The sequence below is a fragment of the Lasioglossum baleicum genome, chromosome 7, assembly GCF_051020765.1.
Source record: "Lasioglossum baleicum chromosome 7, iyLasBale1, whole genome shotgun sequence".
Classification (NCBI taxonomy): domain Eukaryota; kingdom Metazoa; phylum Arthropoda; class Insecta; order Hymenoptera; family Halictidae; genus Lasioglossum; species Lasioglossum baleicum.
In genome coordinates this window covers 6,303,688-6,324,711 of record NC_134935.1, presented here as the reverse complement: position 1 = coordinate 6,324,711, position 21,024 = coordinate 6,303,688, and the positions used below count along the sequence as shown (strand labels likewise).

At 41.5% G+C, this 21,024-nt stretch overlaps 1 protein-coding gene across 17 annotated transcripts in view; it reads right to left on the bottom strand.

Annotated features, from left to right (window-relative positions):
* Spri (Src homology 2 domain-containing protein sprint) overlaps positions 1-21,024 on the bottom strand; it is a 267,117-nt gene that overhangs the window by 23,001 nt on the left and 223,092 nt on the right. For all 17 annotated transcript variants that reach the window (XM_076426790.1, XM_076426789.1, XM_076426792.1 and 14 more), the window contains 2 exons: positions 6,588-6,711; positions 2,660-2,851 (listed from right to left, as the gene is read on the bottom strand). In XM_076426790.1, the coding sequence (XP_076282905.1) occupies positions 2,660-2,851; positions 6,588-6,711 (316 nt within the window). The remainder of the gene's footprint in view (positions 1-2,659; positions 2,852-6,587; positions 6,712-21,024) is intronic.

Genomic DNA, 21,024 nt, shown 5'->3' with positions numbered 1-21,024 from the left:
ATCCGTGTGACAAAGTGCTGTCTCCTTCGCCGTCGACGTGTTAGCGACCTTTGACTGTCGAAATTTTACACGGAAACTCAACATTCGCGGAATCCACACGCTGGACCGAGACCAATCGCGTCATTTTCTGTTTGCCAGTGAAAAACTAGGAGGAGAATGGTTCCAGTGGTCAGCCATGTAAGGGCAGTAGTTAGTTGCAGGAGTGTGGAGTAGACCGGCTCGAAAACGCCCACGCAAAGTTTGAAAATCTAATAAATAAGTCGCTTAAAAGGTTTTACTGATTTACGAGGAGAAAGATTAAACGTATCTTTTAAATCTCCAACAAATGATTTATTCAATTTTAAAGAACGTAGACACGTTATTCATATTGTAGAATTGAATTTTCCATAGTCGAGAATTATATGAATGTATAAAACTGGTTTATACCTTCCAATGTCGAATCACGGATTATCGGTGATGAACACAGTATCAAGATATATACATATACAGGATCGAATGAAAAATTATTTAAACGAGCAGAATAAATAATCTTCACAGGGCACTCCGGTTAGTATAATAAAAACTGTTCAGCCCTTTTTCATTACGCTTGCGATGTGATATAGGCGAGAGCTTTCCGATATGATTGAGACTTTAATCAATGCCACTTTGGTTGAAATATTCGATGGAGTATTAAAGCATTTCAATAGTATGAATACTCACTGAAAAGTCCGCCATTTATATCCGGCCAATCCAATGTAACGAATTCTTTTGATACTATTTACGCCACCATCAAAAGTCAGTCGTATTTATGTTATCGAGAATGAAATTTTTCTCTAATTCTGATTTTTATAATATAACCTGTGACAGTACATAATATGTATTTAATAAATTGTAATTTTTCATAAATTCTAGGCTAATTCACATTACTTGAAAATGTCCCTCAATGTATTAGAATAATTCTGATCATTATAAAATAATTCATAACAGTAGAAATTTCTATATTTTTCGTGACTTAAACCATTTTATCAATTCTTTATTCTCTGTAAGTGTGCAGTATAACACTCTAACTAAACAAATACACAGGTTTTACATATAATTTCGTTATTCGGAAATGTTTCTCCACATTTTGTAAAGCCTCACCGTATGCAGCGATACAGCAATGAACCTTATAACAGAAATCGGTGCGGTTCGATGTAAAAATTTCCCGAGGAGACGGTTCAATAAAAATCGGCTTTTCCCTCCCTCATTTGTTCTCGCGGAGAACAAAGCGACAGAAAGTATTCAAGAAGTCTGTCGTTGATCAAAGCGTCAGGAAAATCCCGACGCGGGGTTGGTGTCTCCGAGTGAAAATCACCGGTCGAACAATTGTCCGTGCAATATTTCATATTCTTTGTTTCGTCGCCGCCGATTCAGCGACCAGGATTTTCCCTTCGCGGCTACTTCAACAGCTTCTTCAGACGTTATTTATTACCCAGCTTGCGATTGTACTCTGCCCTTACCCGCCTCGCGAGTTGCAATCTCTGTAATAATAGATCGCGGCTGTAAATTTCCCTGCTGGGGAATTCACCAGATAAACTTGTCCTCAATATTCACAGAAAAATTTATACGCGCGATCGAAGTGTCTTAATGACATTCCCAATAATTAATTTTAGTTTTTAATCCATTTTAGAACAGAAAATTTTTTTGTTCGAAATATGTGATCGTTGTTGTAAAAATATGTTAATGTGAACACGTCCGAAATGTTCGTTTCGTTGTCTACTACGATGTGTGTTTAGAAAGATTCTTCTTAACGTGGTTAAATAAATTGAAGAGTTTAGCAAGAAAATAATTACGCTGTTTATAATAAAGTTGTGTGGACCAGACTGCGGATGTTTATGCATTTTCCAATTTTTCTAGACAAATTTTAAGAAAGTGGAATAAAACGAAATCTTATTTTTAATTGGGACAGCGTTCGTATCAGATGATTGCATACGTTCGTGCCCGATTTGAAAATCAAATTCAATGGTTAAATAAAGAGTACACTTTATTAATCAATTATATAATCACCATTATTTTCAGGAAAGAATTATCTGGGTGAGGTTTCGTTTTAGTGAAGAGTGGTGATTACATAATTGATTAATAAAGCTGTACGAACTTATGCATCCATCTGATAGATCTAAAACAAATAAAAATTGTATAAAATTCTATCGAATTGTACGTCCTAGCCTTTCTCGAACAGTTTAGCAAGAAAATAATTACGTTGTTTATGATACACTCACGTTGCTTATTAATAGACAGCGGATTTTGTTATATGTTACATTATTAAATTGCTATTGTCCTCTTATTAACACCACTTGAATCTGTATTCGTACATTTGCCGGAAAGATTAAATATTAAACATGGTGAAAGTAGTTACAAGTCGTACAAGATTTTCTCGTAACGAATAATAATTAAAAGCAAAGTCTCTGCAGCGTGTAGCCTCGAACGTAAAGGTACTTTCTAACAGGGGGGGGGGGGGGAAAGGATTTTCCACGAGCCCTCTCGGGAAAGCTCGCCGTGAAATTTTCCGCAACGATAGCCCCTTTAGCCGGCAGGTGCTTCGTCCACTTCCGCGGAAAACTTGCTGCTCGACCGTGGAAACTCGGGTTCTCCGAGGCTTGCAATTTTCTTACGCCTAATCGATTCGCTTAAGTGCACTCACCCCTTCCTCTTTGCCTTGCAACAAGTGGAAAGCGCCGGCCCTTTGGATGCCAGGAAGGAACCAGATCGGATGGGAGCGTATAAGCCTCTCGATCAGAGTGATGTCGCAGGCGACCTCGCTGCCAGAATCTTCCGTGGAGCTCGAAGAACCACCCGAGGTCGCCGAGCCCTCCGAGGAGAGCGACTCCTCGCTCTGAAAATCACCAATCCATAGTTAATCTACCTGCTAGGTATATACATACAATAAATAAACGATAAATATCGGGTTGGCAAGAAAGTGATTTCGGTATTTCAAGAGAAATAAAACCTAATTTCTTTTATTCAAGCAATGGACTTTAATCAATAAGATATTTTCTATTTTCTTCGATGATTTTTGATCTTTTTATTTTAGCATTCAATGAGTTTTGTAAGCTTCGAAATAAATGGTGGCTGTGTCAATAACATGAAATAAAAGAATAAACGGGATTTAAATGTATCGATATACATATTATTATCAGCTCATTAGAACTTCGATTCGATGCTTACACAGTTCATAAACGTTGAAGTGAAGAGGTCTCCTTAATTCTACATAGTTTCGTTTATAACATGGAAAAGTTAGCGCTGTACACGCTATACGAGCATAAAAGAGATCAGTAAAATCTGCTTTTTGTTCTGCCGCGATTCATTCTGCTTATCCCCTGGTTCGAAACCGTGTACCATTTTCATCTGCGATTCCCAAGAACCATTCAACGACTTCAATAAAAGGAGCAGTGGCGAAGCGAGGGGAAGAGAAACGGTCGTCTGGAAAAGGGGATTAAAAAATATCTAGACGTGATGCGGAAGTGAAAGAGAAAAATGAAAAAAGGGAAAGGAGGTGGCGGAGGAGATCGGATAGTAAAGTCGAGAGAGCGATTAAACGACGACGACTAAATAAACGATGGCCAGGGCATTGGCTGCAAATTGAGATAACCGAGGAAAGACCATTCGCCGCGCGACGGTATAATGCGGCATTAGAGTGCATTGTATGACGGCCTGGGAGGATTTACACCCTCAGAATTGCGGCTTAAAGGGGTCTAGATTTCCATATTCGTGGAAAGAGACGGAGAATCGACTTTGTCCACTTGTTTCGCTGATAGCGCGCCGGAATTGGCCTTTTATTGCCGAAAAGAGCACGAACCGAAATTAACAGTAAAGTATTGAGGACAGTTACGTGAATAATAAAAAAGTGTAATATGGGAACATCGTAAAATCCCGATAAAGACGAACGAGCTCTAAAAAGAATCTTATTTTCTAGAAGCGATCATTATGCATTTCTGACAAAAACGAGTGGACGAAAAACAGTAAAAGCATTTAAAGACTTTCAGAATATCGGTGCGTTATCAAAGGAAGAGGGACAATTTTATTTTGCCCTTGTTTCTTAACATTTTTATCTTTCATTACGATGCAAATGAGCATCAGCTAGTCGACTGCTATTGAAAGAGAATTATTGTTTCCACGATGTGCAAGAGTTTCTGAAAAATGGAACAAATCACAAAGAAATGATCACCCACTAAATTCATGATACCAGTAATACGAGAATCCCCTCTTACGGTGTTAAAAACTCGTTCATAGAAACCGTTCCTAGGCTATTTTTCACGCATCCATCCTCTCAACAATACCCGGACTATTTTATCCGGGATAATCGAACGGGATTATCCAGGAATCAAGAGATTTACGCGTACTTCCTATCGACAAGTCGTTTTGATCGATGCTGATGGATTGATTCCCGTTTTTTCCCCGAGTTTTCGCTGTTTATTGTAATTCTCCGCTGCGATTCGTCAGCGTCCGTCTCCTGTCAGCGAATACCAGAACCAGGGACGAACCCTTCACGCTTTTTACCCTCGGCATTTAGAGGGATATGTGGATTATTCGAATCGGCGAGCCTCAATCGGCGCTTGGTTTGATTTATTTGGTCACGCACCGGCGCGGTGGCGGCTCGACGTTGAGTTTACGGTTCGAGAATCGTTTATCGATTATTCCGCGACGACTGCGGGGTGACTGTGGGGATTTAGAGGGGTCGCGCAGTGATTTTCCCAGTAAGAAGTCCGATAATTCAGTTTCTGTTACCTAGGCTCTTCCAGAATAAAGTATAGTCGATCTCATCAATACTAGATCCTTCAGAAAGTCATTTCATTTTCTCCGGGAAAAATGAAAGCCAATTTTTAACCATTTAGAATAAGTTTTATGACATTTTGTTCTATGATTTCTTGCGATTTCTCAGGCAACCTGAAGAACCTGAATTACTTTCCGAACGACCTAATAATTGCAAAAGTCAGGCTGGAGTCTACTTTGGAGGGACGAAAACACTTGAAACAAGTGTTTCGCGCCGTGATTTTCCGGCGAGAGGCTTTTCCGGACACTCTGCTAGACGGATGGCCTCGTTTGCGAAACTGTTTGCCAGCTGAATTGTCCTGGATTGGCTTCGTTATGTATCCGATCGACTTGGAAACAGTAGGATCCTAACAATCTATACCGGAGTGGTAAAAAAATCAAGTGCACTCCCATGTAACACGATTGAAACGCTGTTTAAAAAAGAAAATTGTATGTTTGTATTTTACACGGCAATAGAGAAAATATACAAAACAGTATACAAACAAAAAATTAAAAAGACCATTTACTGTCACAAAAAATTCATGTATAGTCTCAAAAGTGTCGGGAAACCTTGGAAGGGGTGGTTCTTGAGGGTTTTACGAAATTTATTAAAAGAGGAAAATCATTGTTATTCAACTCCAGTTGCTGATGCAAGATTAAATAAATTAATAAATAGTGTAGGAGTGGTTAATTGTTCGTGTGGAACAATCGAAGCAAAAAGGAAGGAAAGTCGAAGCAAATCTATCCGCGTTGACGACCAGATCCTACGACAGAATTGAATTCTTCCGAGGGGATGATTTCGGCTCCGTAAATAATCCGATAATCGCGAAATAATTTTTCGCGGTGGGCAGACGGGTGGTGTGAAATGATATAGTGGTCAGGAGCGCAGCGATCGGGTGACATTTTCAATTTTTACTCCCCCATTTTTCTGCGGGGGTGGAAACGGATGCGACAGGGGGTTGAAGAGGATTCGCGAAGGGGTTCGCCGCGTGCCGGAGTTTCGAGTGTAATTTAATTTGAAATGCAGACTGACACACAACGGCGTTTCAGGTTAAACGGATTAAACGAGGACGTGCGACGCGTGCTAAACACCCTTGCAGCTAATTGCGAATCCCTTAATTGCTCGTCGCGAAAAGTGTTCCGCGGCGGCCACGATTTTTTCCAGGATTCTTTTCTTCGTTACCTGCTCCGAGCAATTGGTTAAGGGAAAATAAGACGAGTCAGTAAAACAAACCCGTCCGCAAAGAATTTCGGCGAGGAACTCGTCTACTGAATTCGAGGATCGAATGTATACAACGGTAATCGAGTTTGCTCGAACCCCCAGCAATTCAGAATAATGAAACGTAATTTTGGAAATTTACATAAACCACGGAGTTTCCATTTAAAACTCTCAGCCGGAAATGTACAAATTGTTGGCACAGAATAGGAAATTCAATTTTTGCCAACCCTTGCATTATTTCATCTTCGATGAAAATTCAGAGGGTTTCTGTTTTTAATTTAACCCTTATGGCAATACCACTCAATCAACCGAAAAAGTTTAACATTCGTATTAAAAAATATGTTAGACCGTTAATTTCTTTTATGCGTAAAATAACAATAATACACTAGGTGAACAAAATTGGCAGGGCACACTGTGCATTCAAAGCAAGTTAAAGATTAATGGACGGTTTAAAAAATACTCGGGGTGTTTGCCGATTCACGTTCGACGGCTAGTACATTGATAATATATTATCATTGTCATGTGGGATAAGTTACACCGTCACTGCAACTTTTACACGGATGACAGTTGAAAAATTATCGAAAGGGATCGCCTGACTCACCTGTACATGATGTAGCTGCGTAAGCTGATGATGTTGCAGCGGATTTGGCGGAGGCGTGCTCGGCGAGCTGACAATCTGAACGGTTCCGTGCTGCTGCAGGTACGGTTCCAGAAAGACATCGCTCCTGCAACAATAAAATCAAACATTCTGATCAGCGAGACGTCCATCATACGAATGGAGTTGTAATTCGATGTGTTTCGCAGCGATCCACTGTGCAGTGGTTCGGTATCACAGCTTACAATTTCATTAAAATTCTTAATAACAAATGGTGATATTTGCTATTCCTTCAAATTCAAATTAACCAACTCACTGCTTGAACGATTTACAGAAACACAAAAATGTTATAGGTAATTTAGGGATATTAGGACGCGAATTATAAAATCCAGTATTCATCATTAGTATATATTTTAATCTCCAGGCCCTCCAATTTCCAAATATTCAAAATTATTAATACTTATTTAAATCTCTGGGTCCTCCAATTTCCAAATATTCAGAATTTTTAATATTTAAATCTCTAGGCCCTGCGATTTCCAAATATTCAAAATTTTTAATATTTAAATCTCTAGGTCCTGCGATTTCCAAATATTCAAAATTTTTAATATTTAAATCTCTAGGCCCTGCAATTTCCAAATATTCAAAATTTTTAATATTTAAATCTCTAGGCCCTGCAATTTCCAAATATTCAAAATTTTTAATATTTAAAACTCTGGGCCCTTCAATTTCCAAATATTCAAAATTCATAATACTCATTTAAATCTCTGGGTCCTCCAATTTCCAAATATTCAAAATTTTTAATATTTAAAACTCTGGGCCCTTCAATTTCCAAATATTCAAAATTCTTAATACTTATTTAAATCTCTGGGTCCTCCAATTTCCAAATATTCAAAATTTTTAATATTTAAATCTCTAGGCCCTGCAATTTCTAAATCTTCGTCTTTAAATCTCTAGGCCCTTCAATATTCAAATTACGCCTTCTAAACGTAAATTGGACCTTTGAGGGCGATCGCGACCTAGATTAATCTTTTATCTAGCACTTTTGACTATACTGAGAAGCCCCATCTTCGCATAGTTGTGAAATGAGAAGGCACATGTCGGACCCTTGCAATCCTGGAAAAACCAGTAAGTACACTCCATTAAGTGGGACGATGACTTCCGCTGCAGAAAGGAGAGAATTGATGTGAGTGAGATACCGATACCGTAGTATGCATGGATTCGAACTCGGGATCTCCAGGACAGTAGCCGGAGGTCTTGCTAACGCCACTGCGACATCTTCTTACGCATCCACCCCTGGCCGATACGCAACGGCCGCTCGTTAATACGTAAAAATCTCTTTCACCCTTACGACCCATCCGCCGGACCACCACGTGTTGAGAACCTCCAGTCGCCATAGCAACCCCCGGCCGATCTCTCGCAGACGACGAACACCGTCCTCGACGGCGAATCAGGAACGTAACTTCCGCCTCGCTGGCCCTTTGTTATTTTCGGCTGGCCGCTGGCAATTTGACGCCGCGAGTCGCGACCCTCCCACCCCGTTTTATGCGTTTCGGCTCGATAAGGGCGGCATTTACGCTCCCGTGACCGGTGAGTGCATTTCCGCTGTTCTTAACTCTTCTCCTTCGACCGCTGTCCTTTTAGAACACTGTCACATTTTACGGGGGATGCTCACGCATAGTTTCACGAATCTACCAGGGATTTGTTTATTCTATTTAGATTTCTTCGAACTTCATAACTCCCACTCTCTAATTAGTGATGAGTAGACTACGAATGTTTATGCAATTTTCAATTTTTGTAGACAAATTTTAAGAAAGCGGTACCAAATGAAATTCTATTTTTAATATACAAAATAAATAAAAATCGTATTAAATTCTGTTCAATTTAATACTCCAGCATGTTTTGAAAATTTTAATTAAAAGTATGCAAACATTTTTTATTTTGCATCAAGATCCGTAGTCTAATTATCATCGTGAACAAACTCTTCGTCGCCGGAAATGTCACTGTACAAAGGGAAACAGTTGAAACTCCAGAAAAATGTAAAATATGTATTTAATATTCATGTTATTTTCTGTTTCCCGGTGTAGTGAGTTACCTTATGAACAATTGCTTTGTTTTATATTTGTCGGACAGCCCGGAAAATATTTCGGATTTATCTCGACGGTTCTGCACGGTGCCGCTGCATCGGGCCGCAACTAATTGCGTAGACTCGACGGAATAATTGGCGCGGTTGCGCGTTCCATTTACCATCAAGCGGTCGTAGTTTCGAACGGTATTATTTCCAGGAAAGTTTGTCGCAATCTGCTGGCGAATATCGTATGGGGTAGTAGCGAAGGGCGGTACCGTGTGTTGACGTATGCAAAGTCGGTGCCCGTACACGTCCTGCACACTATTGTCCTCTGCGTTTGACAGTTGGATGGCCTGTCCGGCAGCCGAGGCTGCGTTTGTGTCGCGACGCCCTCGGCATCGCCAACGAAGGTTCTGCCTGCAGGGGTTGATGAGGTTTCCGCAGAGTTCTGGTCGCTTTAGAAACTCGGGAAAGTTTGAATTCGGCCATACCAGCCTCTTCATTCAAAGTTCTTTGCCATTGTTGCGTCCACAGGTTGCACGAAGGGCTGTTCCGTGAAATGTTCATGTGTTTCGTTAATTGATAATGCGTGGAGTTCTGTTGGCCAAGGGGAGTCGGATAATTTTAGAAAAAGGACACGCGGTGCTCGCACGGTATCTGCTAAAAGGGTCGGAAGGCTTTTTAACCCTCCAAGTCCTGAATTATGCTGCCGTTGCTTTTTAAGCGTAATTGTTATTCCAGATACTGTTGGAATATCACTTATGTGTTATTATGATGTTTATGATTATAATGTCACTTATTTTAATCAGTGCACGATTGTTACTTAATTTTACTTTGTCATCGATCCTTTCGTTTCACTTTTTAAGCGCCACTTTTTAAGCTGTTCCTTTTTAAAGAGAATTGTCAAAAAATTGAATGTCAGTTGGATAAAATAAGATATATCTCAGGGAATCGTTCAGGTCGAAAGCATAAAGAGTTGCTACGCGTATGAAGCAGTCTAGTCGACCTCGTCTCAGAACTCACCCCTGAAAAGCTCGACATTACAGCCTCTCGCCTCGCAATTAAAAAGCTCTCGACTTGGACGAATCGCAGCATAAATCATTCGCGGGAAACTACATTGACAGCTGGCACCGGCTGTTGTCATCCTTTTTCCTCCCGAACGCACTGCCACGCATCAAGGGACGATTTGTTACGTCGCGACGTATCGATTTTCCCGGCCGCGATATCCGCTCGGCGGCCGGACGTCATTGACTAATTTCGCGCCGCGAATTAATTGACTACTCGAGGTTCTCGGTGGCACACAGCTCACCGTTTCCGCCACGCGGTCTCTATCGATTTAATTACGGGGCACAAAGAGGCGTTCGGGGGTCGGGGTGTGCAAATATCGGGAAAAATACCGTACCGCTATCAAAAGCGAATTTTCCGACTTCCCGTTTAACTATCTATGCAATTTATTTCGAATTTTGCTCAATCCACCGGAATTTATACAGGGCATTAGATGGTTCAACCGGGAAATGGATGATTTTACGTAAACAAATACGACGAATATTTGGAATCAAATGATTTCACACAAAACATTGTTTCTGAGATAATAAACTTTAAATATCTGCTTCGTTGGTCTCTCGATCGATTGCCATTTTATTTCATTTAAACCTACATGTACAGCGGACCTTTATGCAATTATGACTTTTTAAAATGTTTTAAAACATGCTAGGATATAAAATACGATAGAATTTAGTAGAATTTTAATTTGTATCAGATGTAAAACAGCTGCTACCACGGAAAATAAGATTTGATTTGATTCTAGTTTCTCCAAATTCGTCTACAAAAATTCATTGTATTGATATTTCATCGAGATATGAAGGTGACTGCGAGGAGTGATGTGAGAAGAATACATTGAAAACCGTTTCGAGCTCGCTGACAAAAGGGACAACTTCCGGAACGTTCGAATCGTTGGCGTCTGTTCCGCAAGCGCTGTCTTCCCTAAGGATGCGCGAAATCAATTACAAAAGTTGCTCTTCTCTCGAGGCAGCTTCTCTCGAGCAACTCGACGGAAATTACGCCCGCGCGTACGTCCGTTTACAAAGGGCGCATTGTCCCTTCGGAGCCGAAGGTGGCCGAAGCTGCACCGCGGAGGATTTATCTACAAGTTCCTAAGCGATTACCTGGGCGAGAGGCCGTTTCTGCAGACGGGCGTGGGTAACAAGAGTCTCTGCGGCTTCTGTTCGAAAAGGTTTGCGATCCTCTCGCTCCTCCCTCGAACCGAATCCTCTGTCCGCTTGTATTCGTGGGAAATGAAATGGAAGAAAGGCCAGAACCGGGAATGGACGATACAAAATCGCGTTTTGCTCCTCGTTTAGCTTCTCGCGATCCTTAATTGTGCCTGTTCTAATCCGGAAATAAGAAAAGGGAACGGTATCCTCCGAGATAAATTTGCGACAGAATTTTGCACCCTCGAAATTTCATTTTTCAACCCATCGAGGACGATTTGTAACGACTCCCCATATTGTTATATTCTATCATGTGGAACAATAGGTAATTTACTAATTTAGCATATTTTAATCACATTAAAGATTATTTTAAGTCATCGGAAGCAGGAACTAATAAATAATTGATCCTCTCACGACCTTCATCATCGATAATTTGCCAGTGTGAAAAGGAAAACCCAGCCTCGTTGCAAGCATGCAATTATCTCGATCGTTGAATACTGATAACTGGAAAATAACACTTTATTGCTTAACTTAAAAGGAGCGAATAATATTCGCATTTATTAAATTTAATTTCGTACATTCACGACGAACCTGATCCGACGTGTAGATCGAGGGGTTGAGACAGTAGAAGATTATTTATTGGTACAGATAATAATATACTCTTAAAGACCTCTCTCAAATCTATTTCATATAATTTCATACTCCGTGGAGTAATATCTCGTTTCGTACCCAGCAATTATGTCGTGCGCATATAGATTAGATGGTAACTAATGCCGCCGAAGGTGGTTATTTTAATGGATTCATATTTCTCACTTCTTCGGCTAATTCCGGATGAAGCGCAATTTAATCGGATCTTTTAATGCGGCACGCTAATTCTCAAATCAGAATAGCAGAACTGTTGCAATTTGCAGGAGCTTCATTACTCGCTCCAGTGAAAACACTAATCCGGTCGTAGATAACGATAGGAAGAGCGCAATTTCCTGTACCGTTCACTGTCACGTAGTTCTTTTCCGCCGTGATTCCGCAACCCAGATGCTACGTTATCTAATCGCGACACGAAATATTCATTTTAATCGTCTCTGCTCCCCGGAGTACAAATCGTGTTCTAGAGTCTTTGGAAAACTGCCTCCACGTTAAAAACAGAAAAAGGGTGGATGCGTTTCGCGTAATAAGACACCATGCGAAAACGCGAACGACGCGACGGCTGTTTCTCCTCGAGGAACGCCGGTCTCAAAGGAGTCGCGCAACGTCTCGAGCAGCGTCGAGCCTCAAAGGAACACAGAGAGCCGTGAAGGGACCCTCCTCTTTCTTTCAGCCTGCTTTCTTTATGAGTTTCCCAGTCTGAAGATGTTAATTCGCTACTGTCTCGTAGGGAGAGCATAATTGTTGCCGGTCTGGCATTATTGGCCCGGACCATTATCCGCAGGGCTCGCAGCTACTCTCTGAACTTGAAATTCTTCCCCGGGAAACTTTCGCGGCCGCTTCTTTTTGTTTGTTTCGAAATACCTGGCAAATTTGTTCGCTGCTTTTTTTTACGCTTCGCCCTTTGTGGAAGGCAAGACAGAGACTCGTTAATTGGATCCGAGTGCTCCGCGTTGTTTTCAACTCGGATATCCCGGATTTCGCGTTGTCAGCTGCTGGAAGTTTCCCGGATTTCATGGACACCTGCGTTACAGTCCATTAAAACCTTCATTCATCATCTCCTTAGTACACAGTAGATTTCTGAAGTTTTTCTTGTGTATCAGCGACATATATCGAGCGAGAAATGTCGCTTGAAAATTGTAATTGAATAAATTGTCGTGCGGAACGTAATTTCAAGCATTCAAGCGACACTCTACTACAATTTCATTCATACATTTAATTCCCCTTGACGCCGTTATTGAATCGCAGCCAGTAGGGGCTTGTATTCTCGTGACACCTTGAACCGTAGCCAAAGGGAGCGGCGAAAGACAATAACGCTTAAAGAAACGCGTTTCCCAATTCCATTCGTATTTTACCTTTATTCACCGCTCGGGTAATTGTTACATTAATATCTCCCCAGCTCTATTGAAACGAATCTGCCGGCGAATTGAGAGGAAAGTCCCATTGTGGTGGTTACAGGATTTCCAGCTTGAAATTAAATGTTGTCCGTTTTATTCAAGCTTTTGTTCTGTTACTATAAAATTTTATTAAATTCATTTTAAATATTGAAAAGTTCAAATTCATTTAGAGAAATTCGAAACATTTAATCAGCGGTGGAGCGTTCAGTGTTGAAACAAAGAAGGGTTGAAGTCATTAGCGAACAATAAAATCCCTTTAAAAGTTCCGCAGTCTGAAACGCGTTATTAAGAAAGCGTTAAGTAATTTTTGCACGCGAGGGTTGAAGCGGCTTAATTAATCAGCGAGGGGTGAAACATGCACGAGGGATGCATCTCGGGCGAGCATCGAGCCACCAGTTCCTTCAAGTTCCAGCGAGAGAAGACGCCTCTCCTGCGAAGTTCAAAGAAATTCTCCGGGTGGAAAAGACTCCCCTTTTTCTTTGCGCCCCTTCGCGCGAAAACGGGGGAGGCTTCGCAACGACGGAGACAACCTCGACGGTCACAGAAAATTAGCGTGGAGGTTCGCTGTTGTTTGACCGACTTTCAGTAAATATTTACACGAAATAATTTAGCCGAAGTAACTCCACCAATTTGTCTCCGGTAAACGTTTTCGAGTTCTATGTACACATACCTACATTCTTTCATTTGCTGAAATATTCCAAATGCAACGGCCAATTGTTATCAATTCGGTTCTCGTTTACCAAACTTTCCCCGCTTTCTCTCTTTTATCATCCCTCTATTCGTGTTTCGTGAAATCGGATGCTTTCAGCATTTTGATGAAAGACTGTCGTCTCTCCGTACACATTTTCGATGCAAATGAAAAATCCAAGCGAAGCCCTCTTCCGAGCAAACGATCAAAGCGATCAGACGCAGACGTTGAAACGTTCACGAGCAGCAGAACTCGGCGCTCGTAAAAGGAAACACCGGGCTCCCGGGATCCTCGCTCAATGAGCGCGTTTTCCGCGTGGTTCTTCGCGAACGTATTTCGGTCAATATGAGGCCATCTTCGCGAGCGGTTCTCCGCTTTACACCGACCTCTAACCCTTTAACTGCGACCCATTCGCCCCTCCCCCGTCGGGAAGGACATTTTCAGGAGCCATCGTTTAGGAGACGTGAAATTCGAGCACGAACTAACTGTACCATCTTCTGAACAAAATCCAACTCGTAAGCGGCCGCAACTTATCTGGCTGCAACATTTATTTTGCGTAAAAATCTGTGGTCTAATTATTACCAATAATTTTACTGAAATATTTTGAATCCATTAAAACCATTAAAAATATATATTTCGGTTAAATTGATTTATTACGCTCTTATTATATTAATATTCTCAAAACTGTGGATTCCCATAAAGATGCAACGATAAGCGTTCATTATGACCAAACTGGACAAATACAAAGCGGTGTAATTTTTTGTGTAAACGCGGTTCCGAGAAAACTGTTGGGAACAATGGAAAAGCCAATTCTATACACGTTTTCAACGGAAGTGAGTTAGCCAATTCAATGATGTTTCTCGTGAACCATGAAATCGTTCCTTTTTCATCGCAAGAGAAAATCCACCGGCGGCAAGCACATCCATGTACATATTTTTCCGGTCAGCGATCATCGTAATCGACGACTTTTCTAATTCTCCTTTCCTCTCACGCTGAGCGCGAATCCACCTTTCGTGACTCGGCGCAGTTACCTCGAAGGCTTCGTGCTTTTCCTGACGACCGTCTGTCGTTCGAAAGTCTGCGCGCGTCGAGGTCAATAATTTCGTGCTGATTAAATGCCACTTGACCAGGCGAACATGGTTTCATTAAATTTGGAACAGTTCCAAACAAATGAGCTCCTAAACAAAGATACTTTCTTCCGATTGCTTCACGTACAGCTTGTATTTTGTATAATGGCTTTCAATGGACAACAGTGAGCCACTATGTATTAATATTCCTTAAATGTTGCTTGAAATCGTCTTTATCTTCGTATAAATAACGTTCCGGTTTCGTTCAGACTGTTCCGCGTGTCGTTCGACCAAATAAAGCTGAATTATGGTAGCCATTAAGCAATCGCGTCTCGATGGAGACGAAAACATTTGAAAAGTCTCCTTCATCGTCTTAAGCAAATTCCCCCATAACAATTCCCATCAGTTCAGCTTACGTTCATCTACCGGATTACGGTCAACACGGTATTTCCAGAGGGTCATGCTCGCGGAAGACCGTAACCTCCTCGACAAAAGAACGAAAATAACCATAATCCTCGCTATAGTTCGCGAACTTGATTCGCCTGTGTGTGTGTGTTATGTGTGCGGACAGAAACGTAGCCAGAGAAACAAGAAAGTTTCGATTAGTCCAACTTCCTAACCGAGTTATCAACGTTCTGGAAATCACGTGGCTCCTCGGTGGAGATTAAATCGGCCGGAAGCCGCGTCCTCCTTTGCAGGAGCAGAACCGGATATTGGCGGAAGCCGTCCGACGACCTTCGCGAACGAAATTAATTCCATTCGATGCGACGACCAGAATTTTCCTCGTTTAAATTTCTTCGTTCGAAAAAGTGTCTGCATTTGTTCATTCAATAATGAAGTATTTGATTTCTTGGGGATTTCTTTTTATTGGAATATTTTTTTCAAGTTGGAAATTCTAATATTTCACGATGATGTCATTCAAATAAAGAAAAAGGTTTCCGTCCCTATCAGTGTTCCTTTACAAATTTTTTGAACACATTAGTGAACGAATTCGAACACATTAAAAATTGTTATGCTCTCCAAAATAAGTGTTTTCACGAATTCATCGTTGTATAAGCAGAAATAGACAAATCTTTTTATTACGTGATAGACCGGTACGAACTTTTTCCATTTTTCGTTCCAGAGCTTCTTCAGCATGGAATCTGGGTTATATTATTTTTAAAAAACCGAACAAACGTTGCTTCCCGTCCCGACGTCCGAAAATAGCATCGCATTTATCATTTCTTCAGCCTCGCGACAGAGAGAGAGAGAGAGAGAGAGAGAGATACTGTACCTAATTTTTTTCTCGAAGCCAAACAGGTTTTAGTATGTGCAGTTTCTCCGGAAGATGCTCGGCGCCACAGAAAAAGCTTCACAAATCCGCGTTATCTTTTAAGAAAATCACTTTTCCCGAGCGTGTTTTCCAGATGAGAAAGGTGGTGACGGGCGAGTGAATCATGCCAGAAATTCCGAAAGAACTATTTCGAAAAATTGGCTGTTCGGTCGCGACGAGATTCGTCTGTTGAGATTCGTCTGGCTGGGAGGAAAGAGAGACCTCTCCGAGAAGAGCACTTCCCTGCATTAAGAGTAATAGGTTGCTTCGTCGTCGCTTTTTCTTGAATCCGACAAACAAAGTGCAAGGCGAGGGACGAGAGATCGTTCTTCGATGAAAATGGTCCTGGGTAATGCTCGGCGAAATATTATCAATGATCGGAGGGTTTTTGGGAGGGTACAAAAATAAAATGTGTTGTCTACATTGTCCACGAGAAGGTATAGGTCGTTCACATCTTGAAGTTCGCTATGATTGGTCACAAAAAATTTCGAAAATCAAAAGACCCAAGACTTGTGTGATTGTTTGAGAACCGAGGGTTGAATATAGGTATACGTAATATAATAATTACGAGAAAACTACGGTATAAGAAAAGAGGAAAGTGGATCCGGCGGTGTTTAGACGCGAAAGTGGTCAGGCGGGTGTCCCTGGCAGGTAAACGGAAGAAGATCAGGAAGGAAGGTGAAAGAGGATGGAGGGAGGAAGGAAAAAGGTTCCTCTGAAGGCAGCCAAAGTACGACTCCCGTACACAAGTCCTCTCCGGTTTCTCAGCGAGCGAAACCGAAGCCGAAGAGCGACTCTAGGGTTACACGATGGGAGCAGCAAAGTGGGCTTAAGTTACCCGATGTAACACGCGACAGTTTGCTAAGAGCACCTACACGCTCTGTTTCGACTGTACGCTGACGTCACCCGTTAGACTGTATTGTCCGCCTACGAATCTCAGTGTCGGGGTGGTCCACGGGGTGTGGCCAAACAATGGGAAGCACGTTCATTCATAAATACATTCATAAATACTATCAAACATATTAGCAAAGAAAATAAATGTCTATAACACTTCAGTTTAGGCAGAACATTTTTATTTTGCATATAGATCCGCTGTATAAATAGTTAACCATATTTTAAATAGCAAAATCATGGTATATTCCAGCCTTCTAGAGTTTTCTAACCTTTCAATTATTTTTGTTCATCCCTTACGTTTGTTTTTGAGCCACCGAGTAGAGTAGATCCCTCATTTCAGTGGTGAAAAATGAAATTAGAGCTTGTCCTTCATCCGGCGAATATCGTGGACGTTGAAGTTAAGGGGCTTGAAATTTAATCTTTTTCAAAATTCATAACTGCGATCCAACCCTTGTCCATCCCTTAAAGTGAAGATCCTCGTCGCTTCCACTTCCGCAGTATTCGCAAACCTAACTCTAATTCGAGATTAATCAATCCTTATTAAATGTACGCCTTAACGAATCTCGACCGGAGAATTGATAGGGAGAGCTTTCGATTTCGTAACAAAAAAACAAAAAAATGTCCGTTTAATAAAGTTGAAGTGCGCCGAGCGATATTTCACTCACGAAATTGGCTGGTTGAAACGCGACGGGCAAATATAGTAATTAAAGGGTACATAATTGCGGAACCCCCGAATGGTCGGTGATCAAAGGTGGATCTCGTTCGCCCTTTTCTGTCCCTATGATGTCAGTGCGTATATTGGGCTTCCGTGTAAAACATTCCACTGTGAATCCGCGCGAGGGTCCGCGGAAATTGCCGTTGCGGCGTAGTTTCCTGTCGTGCCGCGTCGCGTCGGCTCGAATTTAATCGCGGCGAATCAATGTTTTAAAAACCTTCAATCAAACCAATCCTATACCCAGAAAATAACTGGTATCCCGCTAATCGATCCGTCAAACGCTAACACGTCAATTCATGATCTTTTGTTTTTGCGTTCCTATTGTTCTAACTTCTCAAATAATATCCAAATCGTATGATCCGACACTAAGGGTGGATTTATAGTGGAGCTGCGAGCATCGATGATAGCGGCGCGGTGAAAACAAGCCAACATGCGTGACAACATTTCGACACATACTAATGAAAAAGTACATATGTATTTTCATTGTTTTTCTTTTTTTTTCATCGCACAGCTCACCTCGCAGCTCCACTATAAATCCACCCTAAGAAAGTTATCGTCCTTTCAAAAGTGTCCGAACATTATTGTAGTTCACTGTATGTAATATTCGATTACTGAAGGAACATTCCTCCCTCTGAGAATCAACAATTTCTGATCGATCCGAGAAACTCGATTTTCGAGGACGGAATGACGTCTTGTGTATCTGTCGCCGCGACATCGAGAATCCGATTTCTGTCCAGAAATAGTTAGGGGATGGACTAGAGGGCGACGGATGCATCCTCGTCATTATCCTCTTTCCCGTCGCCGAGACACAGCCTCGACGCGACCGGATAACAGCTCGTGATCGATTGGAAATGAGCTCCGTCCAGCTCGTTCTGTTTTCCCGACCGTGTCGTCTATTTGTCGCCGATCTGGTTCGTCGGCTTTATCCTCTTTCTTTCTCTCTCTTTCCTGAGAGCCGCACGACAACGAGAAATTCATTTTTCCTCTTTCGCCGACGTCGCGCCAGTCTGGATAGCATTTCACTTATTTCTCTTTCGTTCGCGAGACAGGCTACCGGTGCTTTCTGTCGATCGATCTTGTCGAATGCAATTCCGTCTATGACCGATTCGCATTAAAAGCTTGCCAGCTTGAGGGCCATATGAAAAAATCGAAAAACTTTTTTTACACAGTTTCAATTTCATTTCTCATCTATAACATTTTTGACGATAGAGGATTAGTTTTCCTATCGGAAACAATCGAAGGTATATTTCTATTCTATTCTATTCCCGATATTTTTTCTTAAACGTTCGATCAGTACCAGCGTAAATAATCAAATTTTAAGATAATACATTTTTTACAGAATCAAAAGAAAACAATTCTTTCTTATAGCTCAAAGTTGCCTACGTATAGTTTTTGTAAAATAGAATCGTCAAAATAAAAATTTATTTATTTCCTAAACAGGTCCAACAGATTAAAAGCAATATGACAATTGGCAATATTTTTAAATTTTTCTAACAACCTCATTGTTGCGCGTTTTCCCTACACATTTAGGTAATAAATGCATAAAATCCGCAGTCTACTAACAAATATCGATTGGTAGAATAAACTTATATCGTAGATTCTAAAGATTCCAATTTTTCACATACTTTTTAGCGGCGCTGTACAAGTAGGGAACTCTTCAAGGGGAGTGGTAGCTTGCTGATTCTAGTTCGCAGCACAAAGTGACGAGAAAGACGTTCGGATCTACATAGGCAGCTCTAATAGCCTCGCTGATCAATAGGGGATTCATCTTAGAAGTTGTCTGCTGCTCGACACGATCCGCAACGTTTGGACCCGCAGCTCTGGTAAACAATCCCTCCAAATTGACCCCCTGGTCAGCCTCTTTGTCGCAATGACAGCACCGCCATCAGGCTCACGTCGAAATTAATCGACTCGAGGAGTTTCTACCACCGTACAAACATCGCTTTGTATTTTACCCGTTATCAAAGCGATCCATAATATCCCGGCCGGTCGTCTTTGACGACGTCAGCCAGGACTTTGCCTTGGGATCCGACGGATTCCGTGATGTTTCAAAGGACTCCAGTCGATATTCACCGTGGAAGAAGGATATCTCGCGTTTCTCAGGGGATTTCGCAGAAACTCCATTTCCAGGGTGGAAATGGGCTCTCTCTCACCCTCCTGCTCTAAGAATCCTTCGATTTTCGGGCTTGCATTGATATTATTATCCTCGCCGCATGAAAATGTCGCGACGTTCTCGGATCCGCATCAGAAAATAACTTTACTTACGGAGAGATCAAATCGATACCTTTTAGTGTGCTGAATTTTTACAAATGTTTAATATATTCTTAAACTAATTATTTTCTTGTTTTTCACTTTTCCCGGGTACAAGCTATCGAGAGGTTTCGCTGGACATGAAGCTAGATAATATTATACAACTTCACCATTTTGTAATTTTATGTAATAAGAGAAATACGAAAGGGAAGCTGGAATGTAAATAGATCTTTTTTCTTGCAGTATTTATGCAGGGTGAGTCTGATAACTAGACTGCGGATCTTCATGCAAAATAAAAAATGTTTGCATTGGTTGCAAGACACAGGCGCAAAGTAAAAATTTCTTTCTTCTTCTAATTATCTGATTAAGCTGAAGCCGACACGGTGATATCTTCAAATACTTTTAATATGTCCACTGCTTTAAATTGTGCTTACCCATTTTTGTCATAAATACATAAAATCCGCAGTCGACTGATAACACGACGATCTCAAATAACTCGTAAGTGATTATATCTTCAAATCCTTTTAATAAGTCCACTGGTTCGAATTGTGCTTACCCATTTTTGTCATAAATGCAATAAATTCGCAGACTACTGATAACACGACGATGTCAAATAACTCGTAAGTGATTTGTTGTACGAAAAAGATGTTCAAACAAATGTCGCATGGTTCCCAGGGGACCTTGACCAAGATCAAGTCCTGGAGGACTTCATTCGTACCTTGATTATGAAACTCACCCTGTATACGAGAAAAAAAATGTTAGATTTACTCCATTTTATGGTTACAGGGTTACATGTTCTCTCGAGCGAGAAAGGGTAGATTGCCGAATGAGAACCACTGAGTCAGACGACAGCCGCTCGATTTTCGTACCGAGATGATTCTTCCCGAAGCATTTCCCAGCGGCCGGCAGTGTCACAGTTTTCCAGCGATTATCGGAGCGTGGAAAATGAAAGGGAAAGTAGCCGCGCGATCGCCGCCGCAGGATTAAACGGTCCTCCTAGCCTGGTGTCTCGTAACATTAGACCGAAAGTGGCGTATCGTGTTTCGCGCGGTTTCCTCGATTTACTCGCGAGACGGGGCCGAGAGGCTTTCTGCCTCGACACGCCTCGCTGCTACGGCAAACCGTGCTCTTCCTCAGAGTCTCCTCGCGGGATCTTTTCGTTGGACGTCCACTCACTAACGAAACCTGCCTCCACACCGACCT